General features: G+C 35.0%; 2 protein-coding genes across 2 annotated transcripts; one reads left to right on the top strand and one right to left on the bottom strand.

Annotated features, from left to right (window-relative positions):
* The first annotated feature begins 2,122 nt into the window (after window positions 1-2,122).
* On the top strand, window positions 2,123-5,818 carry LOC106768737 (pyruvate kinase, cytosolic isozyme). The gene is made up of 3 exons (XM_014654024.2): window positions 2,123-2,500; window positions 3,727-4,188; window positions 4,683-5,818. Exons 1-3 carry the CDS (start codon window positions 2,270-2,272, stop codon window positions 5,493-5,495), a joined length of 1,506 nt encoding a protein of 501 aa, XP_014509510.1. The 5' UTR covers window positions 2,123-2,269; the 3' UTR covers window positions 5,496-5,818.
* Window positions 5,819-7,961: 2,143 nt separating this feature from the next.
* Window positions 7,962-21,244, bottom strand: LOC106765854. The gene is made up of 5 exons (XM_014650617.2): window positions 20,858-21,244; window positions 20,578-20,771; window positions 19,065-19,383; window positions 12,642-12,734; window positions 7,962-8,483 (listed from the first exon to the last, which is right to left on the bottom strand). Exons 1-5 carry the CDS (start codon window positions 20,963-20,965, stop codon window positions 8,448-8,450), a joined length of 750 nt encoding a protein of 249 aa, XP_014506103.1. The 5' UTR covers window positions 20,966-21,244; the 3' UTR covers window positions 7,962-8,447.
* Between the last annotated feature and the right edge of the window lie 2,008 nt (window positions 21,245-23,252).

The following is a 23,252-nucleotide window of genomic DNA, read 5'->3' as shown; positions in this document are numbered from 1 at the left end:
ATAATCGATTATCACTTTTTGAAAAACCTGTAACGGACTTGAATAATCGATTATCACTTACAATAATCGATTATTCGTGGCAGTTGGGACCTGACCTTTGGCATTCAGTGCAATTGGCTATATATTTGGCTTCTGTAAATTTTAGAGGCAACGTTTTTGAACTGAGAAGCTTAATAGAACATTGTTTGTCAGAGGGAAGTTCTTAGAAGCTTTGTTCAAAGTTCCCTTGCTTGGTCTCGTGAATAGGAGAGGCTCGCGAATCGTTGGTCGATTGTCGGAGCAGACTCTCTTCGAGTTAGCAAGGTGCTCTGCCTGGTCTCGTGAACAGGAGAAGCTCGCGAATCGTTGGTCGATTGCCGGAGCAGTTCTCTTCGAGTTGGCAGAGTGGTCTTCTTCCGGTTCGCTCGTCGAAGGAAGGTTTATTTATTTGATTTTCATTCACTATAATTGTAATCTAAGAAACATCTTTTTAGTGGAACTATTAATCACTGTTTATAGTGATTAACGACTGGACGTAGATTCTTCTGAATCGAACCAGTATAAAAATTACTTGTGTGATTTTTCTACTCCCTACACTTGTTACTTTTGCCTGCACTCAAACTGTTCGATAAATTTTCTGAAAGAAAATTATTTTGCGAAAAAGGACCAACTTCGTTTTAAAAGTGACTGAACACGCTTATACGCTACTCTTAGTTTTAATTCCTGCATTATACTCTTCGAACCATATCTCGCTGGTACCAACAATTTGGGTTCTCTGCTGTTTGGGATTTTTAGGTTGATGAAGACGAAGAAGAAGGGACGGTTTCTGTGAAGATGCGAAGATGACTCGCGATTCTGGTAGAGCGAGGAAGATGGTGATGTGCAACGGCGGCTTGGCTGCCATGGTTGCCGGATGAAGAAGCTTGGCTTGCAAAGGTCATCCCATTCTGAACGGCGAACTTGCACTCGCGATTGGGTTTTCTCTTGCAGATAGGGTTTGACACTCAATCTCAATTGCAGAGACAATGGAGCTTTCAGCAAAAAGAATAATATCATTTTCCAACTTTGCCCTTTCTTTAATTAATTTCAACACAAAGTATATTTACTTAATTCTTTAATTCTAAATTTTAAAAAATTGAATTCACACACGTTTTTATTAACATGTTTATTAAAACTGCAGTGTCACCAGGCCACGTCACACACTCATTAACGCCGTTTGATGAAATTGAGAGAAAGGATTTATTTGTATCAAATTAACACAAATAAGAATTCAATTGAGACGCTAAAAAAAACAAGGGATCTATTTGAAAATTTGAACGAAAATAGAGACCTTTTGAGACATTAAACCAGAAAATTAATGCTTAGAGTCTTGAAAAATATTTATATTATATGTGACAAATTTTTCATTTATTATTGTCTAACAAAAAAATTTCCTGTCATCTTGCATGTTATTCGTGTATTAGACGTTTTGGTTAAGTTAAAACCACTATTCAGATTTTGAGAGTCTGCTCTCATTTAAGATAATTGTGTGAATTTACAAGAAATTCCCAACTCATGAGTTCTTTGTCAGTATAATTAGTTAATTATAGTTAAATAGCAATTTATTATATAGAAACTAATCGAAGTGTTAACAATCTTTTGGTAGACTTAAATATGACATACTAACATGATGTTTTCACCAAAACATTGGGAACATATCATTGAGTTGGATAAAATATCAACAAATTTATCGTATTTAATATTAAGTACAAAAATTCATCATTAAAAGATAAAACCTTATTATACATTACAAAAATTAAAGTAATAGGTGATGAGAAATAGAGAAGTTTTTAGATTAATTTTATAGTCATTTGTTAAATAAAATTGAGATGTGTAGATCATAACTTGTGTAAATTTGTTGATAGATATATAACCGGAGCTTGTTTTCCGCTTATAGTTAGTTCGATTGTATAAGTTTTACCATGTATCAGTAAATTATTAGAAATATAAATAGAAAAAATATTAAATTTTAATAAGAAAATAATTTTTTTACAGTACACTTGTTATGTAATGGAAGGAAAATAGGATTGGTGGGGAAGAAGATTATGTGGATGGTATTCCTATAAAAGTGTCACAATCTTAGTGTTTTAAAAAAAAATAAAAAAATAAAAAAATTGGGTTGCAGGGAGCATAAAATACAAGAGTCGCATCTCAACCTTTCTTGTCTTGTCTACTCTTTTGCGTGTTTTTTTGGTTGAAAAACAAAGAGAGTGGTTTTCGTTGTTTGAGAAACACAGGAACTAAAGCAGAAATGGCGACGACGGTTCAGGCAGAGAAGAGACCCAAAACGAAGATCGTGTGCACGCTGGGACCCGCATCGCGCTCCGTTCCGATGGTCGAGAAGCTTCTACGAGCCGGCATGAACGTTGCTCGCTTCAACTTCTCACATGGGTCCCACGAATACCACCAGGAAACCCTCGATAACCTCAGAGCCGCCATGGAGAACACCGGTATTCTCTGTGCCGTCATGCTTGACACCAAGGCACGAGATTTATATTTCATGATCCCTTTTCTACCCTTTTCTTTTAATTGTGATTATGTTTATATTTATATTTATATATATTCTTGTCGCCGATTTTTTTTACATATTTTTTAAATCTGAAGTTTGGTTTGATTGTTGCTGATTTTCTGATTCTGATGGGAATAGGCTGTGATGGATTGCTATTGTCTAATCTGACTTTGCAGGTGTTTGTGTGTCATCTGACAGTATATGTGTTTGTTTGTGAAAGTGAAGTGTGTGAGGAATACTAGTATTGAGATTTGAGTGCATAATATTGCATTAATCAAATCTAACCTTGGATTGGCTGTTGGAGAATCGAGATTATCTAACAATCAGTTGTGTCCTCCCACCCATCTTATTTATTATTATTTTTTGTGTATGTATCCATAAGGATTTAAATTGGGATTTGGATTCTCTCTGGTTTGATGTTAAGAGGAGAGGTCTGATTCAATATATTGTAACCCTTTATTACAATTTTTCTTTACAATAAAAACTAACTATAACTACACAAGAATAATGGGGAAGATGTGAGTTTGCTTTAGTAGGTTAGTGGATTTGTGATACAGTGAGTTTCATTTGGTTTTGTTTTTTTTTTTTTTTTACTCGTTGCCTAAGTAATATAGACATAATAAATTATTAGGATTTGAAATGGTTCCTCTTCTGTTAAAAAGTAAATATGAGAGGATCCAAGTCCTTCAAATTGTGCTTGTCAGAGACTCCTCGCTGCCCGACATTATTTGTAAGCTAGAAAAACCAATGCGGCTGAGACTTCGTATACCTCGAAGTGCATAAGGAGGTCCCTATACCTCCATAATGTTTAACATTGAATAAAAAGGTACTCAATTTATCAATGTCTCAAATCAATGATGGATTATGTTTTATGGCTAAAACCTTTGTCAGACTATTGTTATCATATATTGTTCCTTAAAGTGGAGTAAGACTTTAATTTCGCATAAAGATAAGCTCTTTTTATTACAAGATTGACTCCTCTGAAACAAACATTGGTGCTTGTGTAAACCAGGTGGTTTTACCTCTGAAACAAACATACATATTTCATTATTCTTGCCAAGAGGAATATTGCAGGATACAATCCTTTTGATTTATATTGCGTTGGTATTGTTTTGTAGACGAGGCCAATCATTTTTAATAAACTTTCGTCCATAATCATAATTTTCTTTCATTTTATTTGACCATTAACATTGTTGCAGGGGCCTGAGATTCGAACTGGATTTCTCAAGGATGGTAAGCCTATCCAACTGAAACAAGGTAATGAAATAACCATTTCAACTGACTATAGCATAAAGGGTGATGAAAAAATGATTTGTATGAGCTACAAAAAGTTGGCTGAGGATGTGAAGCCCGGAATGGTCATACTGTGTGCGGATGGCACCATATCATTTACAGTTTTATCGTGTGACAAAAAATTGGGTTTGGTTCAATGCCGGTGTGAGAACTCTGCCACTCTTGGTGAGAGGAAGAATGTTAATTTGCCTGGAGTGATAGTGGATCTCCCAACTTTGACAGAGAAAGACAAGGAAGATATCTTGGCCTGGGGAGTTCCCAATAAAATTGACATGATTGCTCTTTCTTTTGTTCGAAAAGGTTCTGACCTGGTGGAAGTCAGGAAAGTTCTTGGAAAACATGCTAAGAACATTATGCTCATGTCTAAGGTATTGTGTTCTCTTTGATGGAAAAGGAAAGTGATTCAAGATATGAATAAAAAATATGTTAATTTTTCTAAATTAGTTGTAATATACTAATAATATCCTTGAGATGCATGTTGCATCCATCCTAATGTATGATATAGAATATCATCTGTCGAATTTGTTGTGTTCTTTAAAGAAACTAAACTGCCTTATGAGCTTCTAACTACTTGCTATCTCTAATATAGTGTTACATTTAAAAGGAATGATAACAACACTCTATCTAATTCATTCCTTTTCAGCATGCAACTATTGAATGAAATCAATGTGGGTCCTAGTAAATGATGCGCTCTCACTTTTTATTTAATGGGTCCAGACTCCTTTATTTATAGGCTCTCACGTCCATGTCTCTCAATTATATAATAAAGAGTATTTTTTAAAATAGTGTGTTACTATCATTTATCTTTATTTACTTGTTTCTGGTCACTTATTCTGTCCATTACTTCAAATGTATATGACAGGTTGAAAACCAAGAAGGGGTTGCGAACTTTGATGAAATCCTTGCAAATTCAGATGCATTTATGGTGGCTCGTGGCGACCTTGGAATGGAAATTCCAATAGAGAAGATATTTCTCGCACAGAAAGTGATGATTTATAAGTGCAATATCCAAGGAAAACCTGTTGTTACAGCAACCCAGATGTTGGAGTCGATGATCAAATCTCCCAGGCCAACTCGGGCTGAAGCTACTGATGTTGCCAATGCAGTTCTGGATGGCACAGACTGTGTGATGCTCAGTGGCGAAACAGCTGCTGGAGCTTATCCAGAACTTGCTGTTCGAACTATGGCTAAAATATGCATTGAAGCAGAGAGCACACTTGACTATGGAGATGTTTTTAAAAGGATTATGGAACACTCACCGGTACCCATGAGCCCATTGGAGAGTTTAGCTTCTTCTGCTGTTAGAACAGCCAACTCGGCTAAAGCGGTTCTTATATTGGTTTTAACTAGAGGAGGGAGTACTGCAAAATTGGTGGCTAAATACAGGCCAGGCATGCCAATTCTTTCTGTAGTTGTTCCTGAACTCAAGACTGATACTTTTGACTGGGCATGCAGTGACGAGGCCCCTGCGAGACACAGCCTGATATTCCGTGGATTGGTTCCAGTATTGAGTGCAGCGTCTGCTAGAGCTTCTCATGCTGAAACAACTGAAGAAGCCATAGAGTTCGCCATGCAACATGCCAAGGCCAAGGGTCTCTGCCATAATGGGGATTCTATTGTGGCACTGCATCGTGTGGGCACTGCATCTGTCATCAAGATCTTGACTGTGAAATGATCACCCAATTAGGAGTTCTGATTTTTGGCGATTATTTTAGATGGTGCATTGAGGTTTAATCACACCATTTCGAATCTACATTGGTTGCAAACTTACGTTAAAGCAATTTATTAGGATGGGTTCCCTGCTTTTCTCATACCCATATATTAAGGTTTCTTTGTTTCATTCGCCTTACCATCGTGGCGAGTAGCCATTTGTTTTTCTTTTGTTAAGATTTTGTACGAGGCTTTTGGTGAACCAAAAAACTGCCTGCCTTCTGGATTTTGAATTTTTACTGTCTAAAGTTGTTTTGATTGACAAGTGTATGCTCTTTCTTTGTTTCATTGGCTAAGTGGGTTTTCATCCTTCATGAATCCAGCGGGATAGGTTATTCTATTTTATTTTCAACAGTTAACCCATTTCAATTACGATGGGTTGGAAGTGAACTTGTTTATATAAAAGTAATTAAAAAAGAATAGAAATTATATGGGCAAAAGAGGTAAAAGAACTATACAGGAAATGACGAGAACTGTGGTCCTTCTTGGCCTGAAGATTTGCTTTGGGAGATCGAACAGGATGGTATTTTTTTTGTTTCAGTAAGTTTCTTTGTCTATTTACCAGTGTTTGCTGGTGACGCAAATTTGCTGGTGAATCTGATTGATTATTATTTATTTCATCCCCAAGGTTTTTAAGAAAAGTTCGAGGTTATTTAGATCCTAGAAGTTATCTTGAACAATTTCAATTATAAACCTAAATTTAAATTCTGAAATTATGCAAAAAAAAAAATGTTTTTAAATTCAATTTTCACATAATTTCTGAAAGGTTTGTCGCAGATATGGGAAATCTATTTTTATGCTTCCTAAAAAAATGGCACTATAATTTGATATACTATTCAATTATATTCTTTAGCCTTTCCTACCCTCTATGTATGTTCTCTCAATGTGAATATGGCATGACTTGTTTGAATTTATTTTTTTTTTATCAATGAACTGTGGTGTATGATTTGTTGAAGCGCATTTAAATTATCTTTCGGAAACGTATGTTTGGTCTTTCAACTAAATTAATCCTACCTTATAATTTCAGTATTTATCTTAGTGGAGAGTTTGTTCCTTCTATTGTGCTGCAGTTGTCTAACTTTAAACTTTAGATATTCAATATTCCTTGTAAGTACTTACAATATTTTCTTTACAAATCAATTTAGTTGATTAAATAAGACGCAAATATACTTTTCAATGAAGGCTTCTATTACCTACATTCCCACAATTTCTTTGCAACACACCCTCTAAATTTTTAAAATGATCATTTTAGCCTAAGTAAAAATAACTTTTTGATTATATATTTCAAAAATTATTTCAAACGAGCTTTTCAAAATTTTCAGAACGCCTAAAATACGTTTGGAAACAAGCTTTTCGAGATAAGATTTCCAAAACAAGTTTTGGAGAAAACATATAACGCATTCCGGAACAAGTTTTTCAGAACATCCTACTGAAATGTATTTCAATAGAACTTTCCGAAAAATATGAGATGAGCTTTTTTTTTCCATGTTCTCTCTCTTTTCTTCCTCTCTTCTTTCTCTACAGTAGCAGCGGTAATAGAAGCGGTAGGAGTGATGGTGAAGGGTATTTTAGTCTTTTTATCTGTTACTGTGAAGGTGCAGAAGCAATAGCCGAAAAGATATCACTGAGTTGAGATGCACTACTTTTTCTTATCAAATAGAACCGATCTATATGGGCAGCTTCTTTCTGCGCCTCCAAAAAAATTTATCTACATACCAATACAAAAAAAAATATATATATATTCTTACATTTTTCGGATTAGATAATTCAAAAGTAAAATATGAATTTTGGATCGTACATAAGTCCTTTGACTTTCAGATTACACAATTTAAAAATCATTTTTGACTTCTAAGTTATATAAATATTTTTTTTAAAAAAAGTTGTTTCAGGATTAAACAGTCTAAAAGTTATTGTTTATTTTCATATTAGAAATTTTATTTTTGATTTTTTGGAAATGACTTTAAAAAATATATATTTATGGAGGTATAGGAGAAATTTAAAGAGATGCAGGAAGAAACTGCATTTATTAAAGGACGTAACTTTTTTTAACAGCGTAGCACTGAGATCGTGATTTTAGTAGAATAACTACAGTGGTGACCAAGAACATAATCCTGGTGGCTTTTGCTGCTTGAACATATTGATTTAGTCTTTAAACATTACTGTTATCAGGTGGATTGAGTACAACAGTGGTACTTTAATAATCGGTACCTGAAAGCAGCTTGTCATGTGACCGAACTAATTAAAGCAATAAAAAGAAACACAAACTTTAAGTAACTATTTCATACCATCAAAAAGCAGGTAACATTTTTATTTTGGTCAATTTTGGGTTTGGTTTTTTGAGTTCACTTTGATGATATGTTTTGCTTGACCATGATCAGTAAGCGTTGGAGAATCAACAGGCGCTCACATGCTGCGTAATTCAATTACAATATGAATATGAACACTAATTCATTGATAGTATCTTTAATACCGTGTATGATGGTCTAGTTTTAAAAAAATGGAACAAAAAAAATATTTTGCTAGCATTCCCTTGGTAACTACAGATTTACTAACTGGCCCCTAATCAATCACTGCAAAATTTAAAACAAAAAGCAAAATAGAATCCTGGAAAAAAGATAATACATCCCAGGACCCTTGTTCACCTATAGCTGTAGACGTAGTATGCAAAGCAGGAGTGCAGTGTAGCAAACTGCTTTCTTGCCCATTTGCGGATTTGTCAGCAACGTGAAAACCCAAATATTTTGACACAACCAGAATGGTTTCCTTAGCTCTAGGAAATCATGATATCATTGTCATAAGATGTACCAATCAGTGCACCTCTCCTTTCCACCAACATTCAGTCAGAAAATTGCCAACAAAATTGCATATGGTACAAGACCCACCCCCACAGTGGGAACAATGTTTATGCGGATCTATTTCAAACAATTTCCCTCTTAACCAACCCTTTCTCTTCCTGCAAGGACAAAGACCGATCGTAACCAAGACATATTTATATATATACTATACATTGACAGATAACCAGATCAAAGTTATAAGGAATTTACGTAGCAAATAAATATCTCCGATCTTGGTGGATCAGATGGCAGTAGACATCAAATTAAGTATAAAAAAAGGAGCAAACTGAGAAGAAAATTTAAACATCAACTCCTGTCTTTGTAGGAAAACATAAGTAATAAATATTAAGGACAAGGACTGATTCAATTATGTGTGGAGAAAAAATATATGCAGTAGTACTGGAAAATAATACTAGAGATGTGAGAAAAATACTGCTATTAATGTTATTCCCGGTTTCGGTAATGCCATCCACATAAAATATGAATGCACAACTGGAGGATGGCACCAATAAAAGTCAGAATGACGGGCTTCAGCATAAGTCAAACTGGTAAGTGAAAAATACAAAGAGGTGAGAAGATTCCGAAACCAGACTAGAAACTAAGATATGGATGGAATGAGCTACAAGGAATTGCCTGTCTGTGAGGATGTTGCAATGTGCACTGATTATTCATGAACTTAGAAATAATAACCAAATATCAATTTGTTAATTATAATTGTTATACATAATATGTAAAAGTATAGCATGTGTTAGAGATATTATATTTAGTTTATATTGTGTTTATGTTAATTAGGGAAACATAGTACATATATGTTTATCAGGGAAACATTGTTATTATTTTATTCTTACATATTCATTTGTATTTGGCTTAGCCCATATTTCTTCTATTATAAATAGAGAACCCTATGTGTATGCAAAGACACACATGGGAGATTTCTCCTCATCTCTACACTATTTCATATGGTATCTAGAGCTTAGGTTGTGATCCAGCCTCTTCCACGGTCGCAGCCGCTGTTGCCGCCGCCGCCGGAGCCGCCACCGTCGCCGGAGCAGTCAACGGAGCCGTCGCCGGAGCAGTCGCCGGAGCCGCCGCCGGAGTTCCTGAATTGACCAGCGACCAATCCATCCGAATCGCCTCCTCGCCCTCTTTCTGGATCTGTGGTCGTTGCGTCAATCGGAGCACGTTGAATTTTTAGGGTTTCTCCCTCTCTATGGCGTCTTCCTCGTCTACAACCACCTCTGTTAGTGCCTCATCTTCTGCTGGTGCCTCATCTGAACTATCTTCTAGTTCTGTACCTTCACCTACCACTGTTGATATTCCTATATTTTGTGATCCTTTAGACTCTCATTCCCCATAGGATCGTCCTTCAACTCCACCCCTTCAGGTTTATAGTCGCCGCAATCGTCTCCCTCATGACTCACCTCCTGTGCTGCCTCCGGCTCCAGCAAATGAGTCTGACCTGCCTATTGCCCTCCGTAAAGGTATACGCTCTACTCGTAACCCTTCCCCCCATTATACTGTTCTTAGTTACCACAGGTTATCTCCATCTTTTTACACATGTCTCTCATCCATTTCTTCTGTGTCAATTCCCTAGTCTGTGGGTGATGCCTTAACTCATCCTGGTTGGCGTCAAGCCATGCTGGATGAATTAAGTGCTTTACAGAAAAGTGGAACTTGGGAGCTTGTCCAATTACCATCTGGAAAGTCTGTTGTTGGTTGCAGGTGGGTATATGCTATCAAAGTTGGCCCTGATGGTACAATTGATCGTTTGAAGGCTTGACTAGTTGCCAAAGGCTACACACAGATTTTTGGTTTGGATTATGGTGATACTTTTTCTCCAGTGGCGAAAATGACCTCGGTTCGCCTATTCATTGCCATGGCCGCTCTTCGACAATGGCCTCTTTACCAACTTGATGTCAAAAATGCTTTCCTTAATGGTGATTTGCATGAAGAAATTTATATGGAGCAACCGCCCGGCTTTGTTGCTCAGGGGGAGTCATCTGGATTGGTATGTCGTCTTCGCAAATCCCTATATGGCCTAAAACAGTCTCCTCGGGCCTGGTTTGGTAAATTCAGCTGTGTTGTTCAACAATTTAGTATGTCTCGCAATGAAGCGGATCATTCAGTGTTCTATCGCCACTCAAGTGATGGATGTATCTACTTAATAGTGTATGTCGATGACATTGTTCTCACAGGAAGCGACTACCTTGGCATCTCTCAGATGAAACAACACCTTTGTCACCATTTTCAAACCAAAGATCTTGGCAAACTCCGATACTTTTTGGGTATTGAAGTAGCACAATCCAATGATGGTATTGTCATATCTCAGAGGAAGTATGCGTTAGACATCTTGGAGGAAACAGGGTTAATGATCTATAAGTCTGTTGAGACACATATGGATCTTAACATCAAGCTCCTACCAAATCAGGGGGAGCCTTTCTCAGATCCTGAACGTTACAGAAGATTAGTTGGTAAATTGAACTATCTTACTGTTACGTGTCCTGACATTTCCTTCGCAGTTAGTGTGGTGAGTCAATTCCTTAACTCCCCATGTGAAGACCATTGGGATGCAGTTGTTCGCATACTGATGTATATTAAAGGATCACCTAGAAAAGGTTTGCTATATGGTCCTAACAACGATACAAAAATCGTTTGCTATTCAGATGCTGATTGGAAAAGTAAGAAGCAAAGTGTTGTGGCTAGGTCCAGCGCAGAAGAAGAATATAGAGCTATGGCATCAACTACTTGTGAACTTGTGTGGCTTAAACAATTACTTAGTGAATTGAAATTTGGAGATATCACTCACATGACACTTATATGTGATAATCAAGCTGCTCTTCATATTAGCTCTAACCCTGTCTTCCATGAGAGAACCAAGCACATTGAAGTTGATTGCCATTTTATTAGAGAAAAGATCATATTTGAAGATATCAAGACTGAGTTCGTTAACTCAAGCAACCAGTTGGCAGACATATTCACTAAGTCCTTGCGAGGACCTAGATCTGACTATCTTTGTAACAAGCTTGGAACATATGATTTATATGCTCCAGCTTTAGGGGGAGTGTTAGAGATATTATATTTAGTTTATATTGTGTTTATGTTAATTAGGGAAACATAGTACATATATTTTTATTAGGGAAACATTGTTCTTATTTTATTTTATTTTATTCTTACATATTTATTTGTATTTGGGCTTAACCCATATTTCTTCTATTATAAATAGAGAACCCTATGTGTATGCAAAGACACACAAGGGAGATTTCTCCTCATCTCTACACTATTTCATAGCATGCTTATGCTTATGCAAGTCTATAATCGTCTTTCTTATAAAAACAATAGACATAAAAAACCAAACAGAGCCATTGCTGACTAATTGACATTCAGTCTTTCAATCACGACTACACATTAAAAGCTAGAGCTTTACATAGCCTTCCTATCAATAATAGATCATTCATTTGATCAAATTATGTCCAATTGCCCAAACAAAAGGCTCTCCCTTAACCATAATCCTTTCCAGAGAGAATTAGCAGACAACAAACTTTAATTGGCACAAGACTGCTTAAATAGTTCAAAAGAAAGTTTATTAATAAACCAAAGGATTCAAAATTCACCTATTCAAAAGAATACTAAAAAACTATTATAGCAACATAATCAAATAAATGGAACAAATATGCCATGATATAAATTGAAGTCTGCCTATAATTTGGGTCCATGAAAATTCCAAGAAAATGAAACCTTAAAAACGACTGCAATCAAACAAAACATCAATAAAAGTAAAAAATTACTTCATTATAAATACCATGTGCCAAGTAGAAGCCAATCACCAAACCTTATCTCAAACCAACTAACGATCCTAAGAAATATCCTTAAAGATGCAACTTGGAGCCCACTGGATAGGAATCTCCTTAATGGAAACAATTATAACTAAAAATATAAATTGTTTCCCTGTATACATACCAGGATATTTTATAGGCATAAAATCAGGATGACTGTTAAACTATTCCTCTAAAAGCATTCATACTGGGACCTAACCTTACAATATTTACCAAACACTTATTTGTGCTAAATAAATAAAAACTCCAAAATGACCATTGTTGAAATTATAAAAAATCATAAATACATTCATCCATCTGCAACATTGTGTATAACACTTACCAAAGTTCATGGTAAACTGTAGTAAGAAAATTAATGAGGTGATAGAAAAACTAATACAGATTGACAGTGTTGTACAAGGATAATTGATTCAAAAGGAGTATATTAATTAAGCAGATACTTACATCCACAGCCTGATAAGATCTGCCTGCGGGTGACTTCTCAGAAACTTCAGCAAATGACGTGGACTCATTATGGGTAATGTCATGATTGAACATCTAAAACCAAATAAAATGAGACATAAAAAGCCTACTAAAGTTTACACAAATAGAGAATTAATAGATAAAAGGGTATGACGATAAAATATGAAATCAGAAATCTTCCCTATAATCAAGGTATCATTAATAGAATTTGGATTTTAAGATCTAATTTAATTTTACAAAAACCGGTTTAGAACGTGAAAACTGCCAAAGCTTCATAAGAAGGACTAGATTGGCTATATATCTAGTAAAATTTAGATCAAAGACACCCTCACACCTTGCACATTGAAGGTGCTGCAGGGTGTAGGGAAGGCAGCTACAAGAGACCACAATTAAGGCAGCCAGAGGTGATTGGGCACTCTCCAACACAATCCCCTCATGCCTAGCACTATGGCTTGGTACATGGCAATGCAGTACCCAACAATGGATATAGGCATATTAGAATTTGAACTTGCAACCTAACTCAACTTCAAAAAATTAGCTGCCATGATGAGCATTGTCAGAAGACTCATAAGTACTCCTGAAAGCAAAAGTGAAAATTCCAAGAGACAGTCCGAAAACATAAGACTATCATAGAAGCAAAATCCATCTTTGAAACATAAGTGACTAAAATACTGACAATAAAGGGAGCCCCTCTTGTCACAAATCTTACAAGAGGGAGGGAAGAAAAATATTGTTAAAGTATGAAATTTCATCACTTGGATGCATAATATTTGTCTATTTGACCACTAGTTGAGAAACAGAATAAAAAATAATTGGTTTGACAAGGTCAATGGAAACACCAATGAAGAGAGTAGATTAAATTTTGAGTTGGTGGAAAGGAGAAGAGGGAGATCAATAAGAGTATTGAGGGAAGTTGTCATGAGAGATCTTTATAGGTACCAGGAAATGGGAGCAAAAACAGAGACTGGTCGAGATATGTAAATATAAAGAAGAAAATGATGCTAGTTATTCATAGCTTCCTATGATTAAGTAGGTTGGTGTATTCAGACAACTGAATGAAAACTGAATAATAATAACAAAAGTGCAATGCAGTTTTGTTGTCTTCTCTATTTCTGTCCTCCTCTCTCTGTCCTCTCTATTATGTTCTTCTTCCTTTTTACCCTCTTCTTTCTCTATTTATCTGTATCCTTCTCTATCCCTACAATACAAAAATGCAGAAAAATAGAAAGAAAGCAACAATCTGGGCAGATAGATAGTGCTCGATTCTCTCCCAAGCCCCAACTATTTCAAGACACCTCCTAACGAGTGCATGAATAGGGGAGGATCTAAAATAGTTTGTAATGAATAAATTCTTGTAGTGTTAAGTTTATTTTGATTGTAAATTTTAGAAATTAGAAATTTACTTTCATGTGTAAAATAGATGCATATAAATTTTGCATCTGAACCTATCAAAAATTGGAAGACAGTGAAGTAAGGACCGTTTTGAAGTCATCCAAGCCCAAGGAAGCCAACTTAAATTTCAGCAGAGCAAGCGAAGTCAAAGCAAAGAAAAGTCAAGGAGAAAGCCAGGTATGGCAAGTGTGAAGGATGCATGGGAAGTGTGACATGGGAAACATGGACCAATCTAAGTCATTGATCTAAACCTGATTTGTGAATTTCAAAACTTAAATTTTCCCTCCTTGTCTAGTTTAAGTTTCATTTAAACTTCAACCCTCTAGATTCAATATTCACATTTCGTGTTAGGCACATTAGAATGTCATTTAGGAGATGGTCTATAAATAGCCATCTCTTCTCTTAGCAAATAATTTTTTTAATATATTGAAGAGAGATTTTCTAGAGCACTTCTACAGCTCTTTGAAAGAAGAGAATCATCTTCTTTGAGTCTTATTTTAGATCTTAGGATCAAGTGGGAACTCCTTTCAACACTTATCTTAGCTCCTTTCAAGTGGCATGGCTTCCTCCATCAATCCATACGTTCCTATCTTGCATTATTTTCTTTTATTCATCTTCTTTACTGAATTGAAAGTGTTCTATTAAATAAGTTTCGTCCACCTCTGATATCTATTACTACATTCATGTTCTTCTCTTCTTAGAAGTAAACTTTTCACACTTGAATAATCCTATGGATTAATGCAGTGTCTAGTGGCAAGCTTCCAAGGAATTCTATTTTTATCTCTTTGTTGTGTGGTTATTTTTTTATTCTGGTGTTCATGGTATAGCTCTACTCTTATATGCAAGTTTTACACTTAATCCTATAGATTAAATTTGTGTTCAGTGGTGAACATCTTTAAGATTCATGTTGTTTGTTCTAAAATTCTGTAAGTTTAAACAAATTCAAGTGTAATATTAAATCAAGCTAAAACATAACTAGACACTCATCACCTTCCCACACTCCTTTCACCCCTCACAAATGCTCAATTTCCAGCAAAATGCCTAATAAACCTACTTCTAATGCCACATAGGAAGTTAGCTACTCTACCTCTCCTTAAATGACCAACAATAACACTGTGCGCAGTAGATTCTTGTCATATCAAAAAATAAATATTAAGAATGATATTTTATGTAGTATAAAAAAGTATGCCCTGTCTGCAAGTTATTGACCATTGCATTGTGCAGCAAGATTCAATTCGATAGCAAATAAATCCACTGGAGTAATTATAGAAATAAGGAATTGATCCCACATAATAAAAAACATCTAGATTATGTGTTATTAGGAATGTTTCTATTTACTCCTGTACATATCTTTCTAATTAGAGGATATTAAATATCATCTATTTATTGCATTGATTATTGTCTCATAAACACACGATTTTAGCTCAATGTTTCTTTCTTTCTTTCTTATAGTTTAAAATGGTATCTAGAGTCTTTCAAAATCATATTCGTTCGGTAAAACAATGGTTTCTAGAAGATATTCTCTTTTTTGTGAACCATTTCCAAGTTTGATTCACCATCCTGGTACCACCTTCGGTGATGTTTCTTGTGATCACCTTTTCCTCTAGAAAACACAAGGTTGAGATCATGCTGATCTATCCAACCACCCAAGCGCCAACTCAAGCCACCCATACACCTACCTCACGTGTGACCTCTCTCTCCTTCTCCTACCACAAGTTCCACTGGCACATGCGGTGCCCCTATAGCCGACCAATCTTTCCCCAAGTCACCTCCTCTGTATGCTCATATCCCTGTTGTGACTGTCTCACTGAAGTTCTTTTGGTGATCCAATCTACTTTTCTCTTTTCTTAGATCATTTTATAAATTACTTTTTTTCAAGCTTTCCCAAAAAACTTTCTTTTCAACACACACCAACCTTTGGAACAAATTCTCCATTTTTTCTAACCATATTGTTAGTATTAAGAAGATGGACAAGTCTAATCATTCCACTTGGCCTTCCAAAACAAGTTACAAATCCCATCTTATTACAACTGTTGAATCTGTTCCTACAAAACATCAAGAACAATGGATAAAACTTGATGATCAACTATGTATTATTATTAATTCCACCATTCACACCTCACTTAAATCTATTTTCTATCTCCGCGAGACGTGTGCATCAGTTTGGAGTGAGGCTCATGCCTTTTATACCAATATCACACAACCATTGTACAGTGCCAAAACCTCTTAACACCTTTCTCTGATGATTTGATGATCATATGTGTCCTTATCTTAGCCAACTTCATGATGCCTTAAATGATTTTAATGAGCTCCTTCCACCATCTATATATGTGAAAGAACTTGAGAACCGTAGTATATTCTTTATGACTTTGGGCTTGTATAGCTTGGCACAAGTGTATGTTTCTACCAAGAATCAGATTATAGGATCACTCGTGAACCCTACTATGACGTTTGCATCATTTGAGCTCTCTATGTTCCTCAAAATATGAAACAAGAAGGAACATACTATGTCTACAAGTGAAAACATTGTTTTTGCATCACAAAGTAATAACTTAAAACACTTTTACATATGAAAATCTAAAAATAGTTCAAAATGCAAACACTATTGGACATACAATTGATATATGTTGGAAGTTGCATGGGAAACCCCCTCATTCACCCAAGATTCCAAGACATATACTACCAAGTCACTTATTGCTCCTGAATTGTCGATTAATCTATCTTGAGCAATATATGAAAACTTTATCAACTGGTGTGCAATATGTCAATCAACTAGTAACATTATTTCAGTAGCACGATCATTAATTCATCTACTTGTCCTTGTCATGACTCTCCACATGACTCGAGATGATTCTGCAATACCTCTTCAAGGATATATCAACATTGCTCACAACCTATTATAATTCCAATATGGGATCCGTCTTTGATGGATATATAGTGTAGGTATATCAATGTTGCTCAATCTTTCCCTGCACTATCTCTCAATAAGATCTGGTATCCTCTGAAATTGTTTGGCCAATTGCTATTCAAAAAGGTACATGTTCAACTCATAATCTTTCTTCTCACTACACAAATCTCAATTATCATCTTCTTTTCACCATACTTATATTTTTTCGTCCTCATTATATTTTATTCCTATTCCTAGGTAGGTGAAGTTGTAATTGGCCTAAAGTGGCAATAAACGATTATTGATGATATGTGTGTCATTCAAAAGTAGGGATCCTTTGGAATCAATTCCTCTTTCAATTGGCAAATCAATTGTTAGGTGTTAGTGGTTGAAAACTCATAAAATAGGACTTGACAGTAACATTAATAGCTATAAAGCTTGTCTGGTTGTTGAAAGATATACACAGATCTATGGTCAAGATTATGTTGACATTTTCTCTCTTCTTTCCAAAATGATATTAATTAGGCTTTTCATTTCCATTGTAATTATTGACGACTTGATCATGTTTCAACTTGACCTCAAAAATGCATTTCTACATGGTGATCTAGATGAAGGAGTCTATATGGAGTAACCTCCTAGATTTATTGTTCAAAGGGAGTCATCGATCATGGTATGTCGTCTACATAGATCCCTATACGGCCCCAAGTAATCCCATGTGCATGGCTTAGGTGATTTTATCCAATAGTCTAGAATGATACTACGAAATGATGTTGATCATTCTCTACTTTATCATCATTCTCCCCAAGAATGTAATTGTCTTTGGTATACGTGGACAACCTTGTTATTACAAGCAATGATAAGGAGTATATTGTACAGGTAAAACAATATCTTGCTTAAAAGTTCCACACAAGTCTTGGACACTTGAGATATTTCCTTGGTATAGAAGTGACACAATCCAAGGATGATTTGGTCATACTTCAAAGAAAATATGCTCTAGATATTCTAGAAGACATAGGGACGATAAATACTAAGCCCACAGACACACCAATAAATCTAAAAGTTAAAGTTGTATCTAAATAAGAACCTATTTTAACCCTAGGAGATACAAAACGTTAGTTAGTAAGCTAAATTACCACATTGTGACTTGTCCAAAACATTGCCTTTACAATGAGTGTAAGTCAATTTTTAAACTCTCCTTGCCAAGACCATTGGGATTCGGTCATACAAATCCTAAAATACATTAAGAAGGATCTTGGAAAAGGTGTCCTTTATGAAGATAAGACAAACAATCAAATTTTTTGGAATTTTGATGCGGCTAAGCAAGTAGGGTCACCAATGCTCCATTTCAGGGTGCCACATTCTTGTTGAAAAATATCGTGGAAAAGTAAAAAAAAAATAAAAAATAAGAGTTTTGGAAAGGTCTAGTTCAAAAGCAGAATACAAGAATATAGCATTAGTCACTTTGAGCTTAGATGGGTAAAACAACTCTTCAAAGAGCTTAAATTTGAATAAAGTTGCCAAATGCACCTTGTATGTGACAATCGGGTAGCATTACACATTGCCTCTAATGTTGTCTATCATGAGGACCAAACATATTGAAATGGATTGTTATTTCATAAGGGAAAAAAAACTAGATTATGGAGACATTTCCACTAGATTTGTCAAACCTAATGAACAATTGGCTAACATATTCACCAAGTCTCTATAGGATCAAGGATAAGGATCAGTTACATATGCAAAAAGCTGAGGTCACATATGCAAAAAGCTTGAGAAGGAGTGTTATAATTATGAAATAAAAGAGTTGATCTATATAATAAACAATATCTAAATTATATTTTATTATCAGGGACATTTTTTATCTATTCTGGTATCATATCTTTATTATGTATTATTTTTGTTCTCTATATGAATAAAGCATCCATGTTTTCTAAAAAACATATGGTTTCAGCTCAATGTTTCTCTCTTTCCTAGAGCCACTAACAACTTAGGGTCCTGGTGGACTAGTGAATAATAAAGCTTATCTGTAAGATAAATATTGGGGCAGAAAAAATTGCACAACAAAGTTTCTAATTGATACCAACTGAAAAGTAATCATGACATATGGTTTTGGGCAAAGTTTAGCCTACCCCACTTGGATATTTGTTTTCTTGACCATCTTCAAATAGGGATGAGAAGTACGATGGATCATATATAGAACCTCCAAGTATCTCATTGGAATTTGAGCATTGCCTAGCTACTGCAGGTGTCACAGGACTCAAAAAACTACCCCTCAAATCAGCATCTGCTGCTCGAGAAGTTGTGTCCACATAGGAAGCACCCAACCTGTAAATTTGAATCCATAACAACGAGGATGATAGCCTCACTGTAAAACCAACACTTTGCATAACCAGTGTAACTTTCACTGAAAATATGAAAAATGCTGTGTAATCTTGAGTAGAAATGTTCCTGCAAACGCGCATAATGTTCTTCATTAGATATGAATGGAAAACACAGTCATGATCACTTGTCTGACTCTTACAAACATAGAAAATTGGTTTGCCTGAATCTCTTCACTGTATATGGCAGCAACTTTATTTTGTTAAATTGACAAAAAAATACTAAATGTAGGATGCACACTGTTAAAATTAGAGTTTAGGTAACATGTGAGGGAAGAGAGAATAAAGCGATTGAACAATACTCTACTAGATTAATATGGTGTGTTAAATATTAATTGTATGTTTCTATTTATACTAATAATTATGCCTTACCAGCCGAAACTCACAAATAAATCAACAAATGTGAAAAAATCCGGAGTTAACTGTGAAGATTGCTTCCTCAATTAGATGACAAATTGATTCCGCATATATATTATAAGATGTTGCAAACATACTCTCAAGATATTTTAAGATACTCCAAAATAAAGTGAACCTTCATATATTCTAATATTTCACCTCAAATTAAAGTTTACTGAGCTTTAACCTTGTTATAAATAAACAAATTAAAAAAGACAATAAGCTTGTTGGATACAGTGACCTCCATGAAACATGGATGGAATATTAACCATAGGATGCAGAAGAGTTTGAAGATTTGAAATGACCATCAGCAAAGTGAATTGGTCACAGTATTTGCATAATAAGGAAGAAAACATTTCATCGGAAAGTTGTTCAGTGGAAAATCCCTAGAAAGCAACTATATCTATGGGAAGTAAAATCTTTTTATGTTCAAGAACATAAACAAAAAAAAAAAAAACATAAAAAAACTCAACAAACTAGGAAATTATAATCGGGAAAAAATTCTAGGGAGCAATAAGAAACAAATGATTCTACTAACAATGCAAGTGGTTTCAAATTCAGCTTTACAAGAAGATCACTCACATGCATATCTCATCCTTACTAGAGAGGGTTAGCATTATAGGTTAACATAGATGATCAACGCAAAACTCCAGTTACAAAAGAAACTGCATGCAAATTTTGTCCCAATCCATATTTGCACTTTATCTATAACCTCATGTGACATAATAATAAAATAAAGACAATGAATGCCACGGTCAATGCCTCATCCCAAGGGGCAAGAATCATCGGCCAAGATTCAACCTTTTGGTCTCAACAGAAATTAATCGAATAAACAAATAGCGAAATGAAATATATTCACTGAACGCACCAAATTTCTCGAGCGAAAAGAATAAACCAACAGACGTCAAGCAATACGGTACAGAAGAGAAGAAAGGCGTAGGTGCGGCCAAGGCTCTGACTGCTACTCTCAATTGCGACCAAAGCAAACAACGCAACTACCAGATTTACGAGCGACACACCATTGTAGGATGCTCCCAGCGATCCAACCAACGCGCACCCAATCTTTCATTTCCGAAATGGCCAAAAAAATTCAATTAATGACAACAATGCGCAAGTAACTCGTTAAATAAGAGAGGCTCGGTTAGAACCTGAAGATAAATGAGGATGACAGCAAAGGACTGAAGCCTATCGTAATCGCGAATACATGGCTGTAATCGATCTCGCAAATTCAAACAGGGTGAACAACAAAGCATCATAAAAGACTATCACCAATTTAGCTTTCAATCTAAATCAATCCGAGCAAAAGCGTGTAATGCATCATCCCCTTCCTCCTCAACCACTGCGATGGTGCTGCTGTGTCGTATGGCGTCGTTCTTCACACTCTCTCGTTTTGCATTTTCGGTCTTGTTTTGTATCCTTGCTGGCATGTAGCGAACAGTGCTTTCAGGGCAATTACAACTTTATATTGTGTCCTTTTTTCTCTCCACCCCTGTAACCAACTTTCTTTTTCTTTTTCTTTTTCTTTTTTTTTTCTCTCTGCTCCAAGTCCATCTTTTTTATTTTATTCCTCTTTGTCTTCCCTACACAATTGTTTTTTAACTGCTTCTCTACTTTTACCTTACTATTATTCTAAAGGACTTTTATTTTCAATTTTACACTGAAAACAGATAGATATGTGCTGGGAAGGCTCGTGTACGTGCTTTAAAGATGTAATAATAAGGAGGATATCACATGTACCATCATTCTTAATAAAAAAAATCACTAATATTAGTAGACACCTTATATGTACGTAAAAATAAATATTTTTCTCTCAATATGATTTATTAGATATATAGAATGGAACAATCTAGTTATACAAAATTTAGATACGAAGGTTTTGTTTTATTATTTTAAATCATACGAGAGTAGAATATAGATTTCATCTTAGTATTATCTGAAAATAATAATCTAAAAATTAGAAAAAATAATTATAAATAATATTATAAAAATTGTATTTAATTCACTAATTTCTTCTTAGCTAAAAAATTATTAATTAATATTAGAAATCAATTTAGAATTCAATTCATAAATCAATTATAATTTTTTATTCATGATCAAGATTGTTTTATATATCAATTTTTAATTTATAAATTAGTCACTATAATAATTAATTACTTTTTATAATTAAAATAAGTTGTTATTTAATCTACGGATAAATTTATTTGTCATCCTTAATCGATAATAGTAATCTAATACTCAAGAGTGACAATTTTGTTTCAAAGACTCCTCAACGAATTTTGATAAGAACATTTAGTGTCCACTATGAAATTTGAGTAAAACATTTTCTCACATGTTAAACTTAAAGAACTACGTCCTTCGCATTAGCTATGGACCCTAACACTAACAAAATCAAAAACCACATAGAGATGATCGTCCAGCAAACTAAACAACTTTGAGTGCAACACCATGAAGACATGCAACTACAACGAGCTTAACTTCACAAAGAACTTCAGGCCTTAACTTAAAAGCTTGACAATTTTGGAAAAGAGTGGTCTTGTTAAAAGTCATTCTCATGAAGACATTCCTCAAATTCCAACTGGGTGGTGGAACCTCAGGCTACTTGGACACATTGGACACAACTATCAAAAAGGAAAAACTCATTTCACATAGCATGGGACGAAAAGGACTCCTCCTCACCCAAAGGACAAGAATGAATAAATGAATCTAAGATGATAAGTCGACATAAAGAAGTATCACCAAAAAGATGAGAACGAATAGTAGAGTCGTGCGCTCCAACCGACTTGATGAATGTCGAAATAAGCCACTAAATCTCACAAGCATAACATGAGATCTAAGGAGGGGATATCTACCAACAAACTATGTAGCAGACGAGAGTGCAATTCTCTCCCAACAGCCTATGAACCCCAAGGACCCTACTTCTAATGGAGGATATTGAGAAAATTTTGTATGGGTGTTAATACAAATATAAATTTTTTTGAAGGGGCTAAATATATAATTGATTAAAATTTTTTAAAAAATAACTTTTATTCATATATCATTTTATATACATGGAAATATAATTGGGGAGGGCAAAGCCCTCCTTGCTCCAACCAAGCTCAACCACTACTTAATCGAATTAAGTCCTTTGATCTCGATGGTTTTCACCCCTTCACATTGGATATCAAGGAGACAAACGTCCCTAGAAGAATGGTAATAGACATAAAAATAATATATGATACAATTAATCTAAAAGCACACGTCAAGACAAATTTAACTCATATCAACATATACTCCCGTGACATGAAGGTCCACTATTTGCCCGTTGTGACTACCCTCGATAGATAATCTTTGAAATCATATTGTGCCCTCTAACCTAACTTCATCGATTCATTTAACACCCTTTACACCATGTTTACAACAAAGTTTGTTGATTGCAAACTCATAGTAGCATCATTGATATTCTTCAAACACATCAAGCAAGGAAATCTTGAAATGTTTTACAATTACAGTTGAAGAGGTGCTTGACCCAAATTCTAACATCATGATGCACGCTTTTTCCATGAA

Source organism: Vigna radiata, chromosome 7 (genome assembly GCF_000741045.1).
Source record: "Vigna radiata var. radiata cultivar VC1973A chromosome 7, Vradiata_ver6, whole genome shotgun sequence".
NCBI lineage: Eukaryota > Viridiplantae > Streptophyta > Magnoliopsida > Fabales > Fabaceae > Vigna > Vigna radiata.
The sequence above is the reverse complement of the archived record's forward strand: the minus strand, read 5'-3'. Positions and strand labels throughout refer to the sequence as shown.

Coding starts and splice junctions, on each gene's coding strand:
- LOC106768737 (XM_014654024.2), top strand. CDS start 2,270: ATGGCGACGACGGTTCAGGCAGAGAAGAGACCCAAAACGAAGATCGTG. Junction 2,501..3,726: donor CCGTCATGCTTGACACCAAG/GCACGAGATTTA, acceptor ACATTGTTGCAG/GGGCCTGAGATTCGAACTGG. Junction 4,189..4,682: donor ACATTATGCTCATGTCTAAG/GTATTGTGTTCT, acceptor TGTATATGACAG/GTTGAAAACCAAGAAGGGGT.
- LOC106765854 (XM_014650617.2), bottom strand. CDS start 20,965: ATGATGCTTTGTTGTTCACCCTGTTTGAATTTGCGAGATCGATTACAG. Junction 12,735..19,064: donor AAAACAAATATCCAAGTGGG/GTAGGCTAAACT, acceptor ATTTGGTTTTAG/ATGTTCAATCATGACATTAC. Junction 8,484..12,641: donor GATCTTATCAGGCTGTGGAT/GTAAGTATCTGC, acceptor TTGTCCTTGCAG/GAAGAGAAAGGGTTGGTTAA.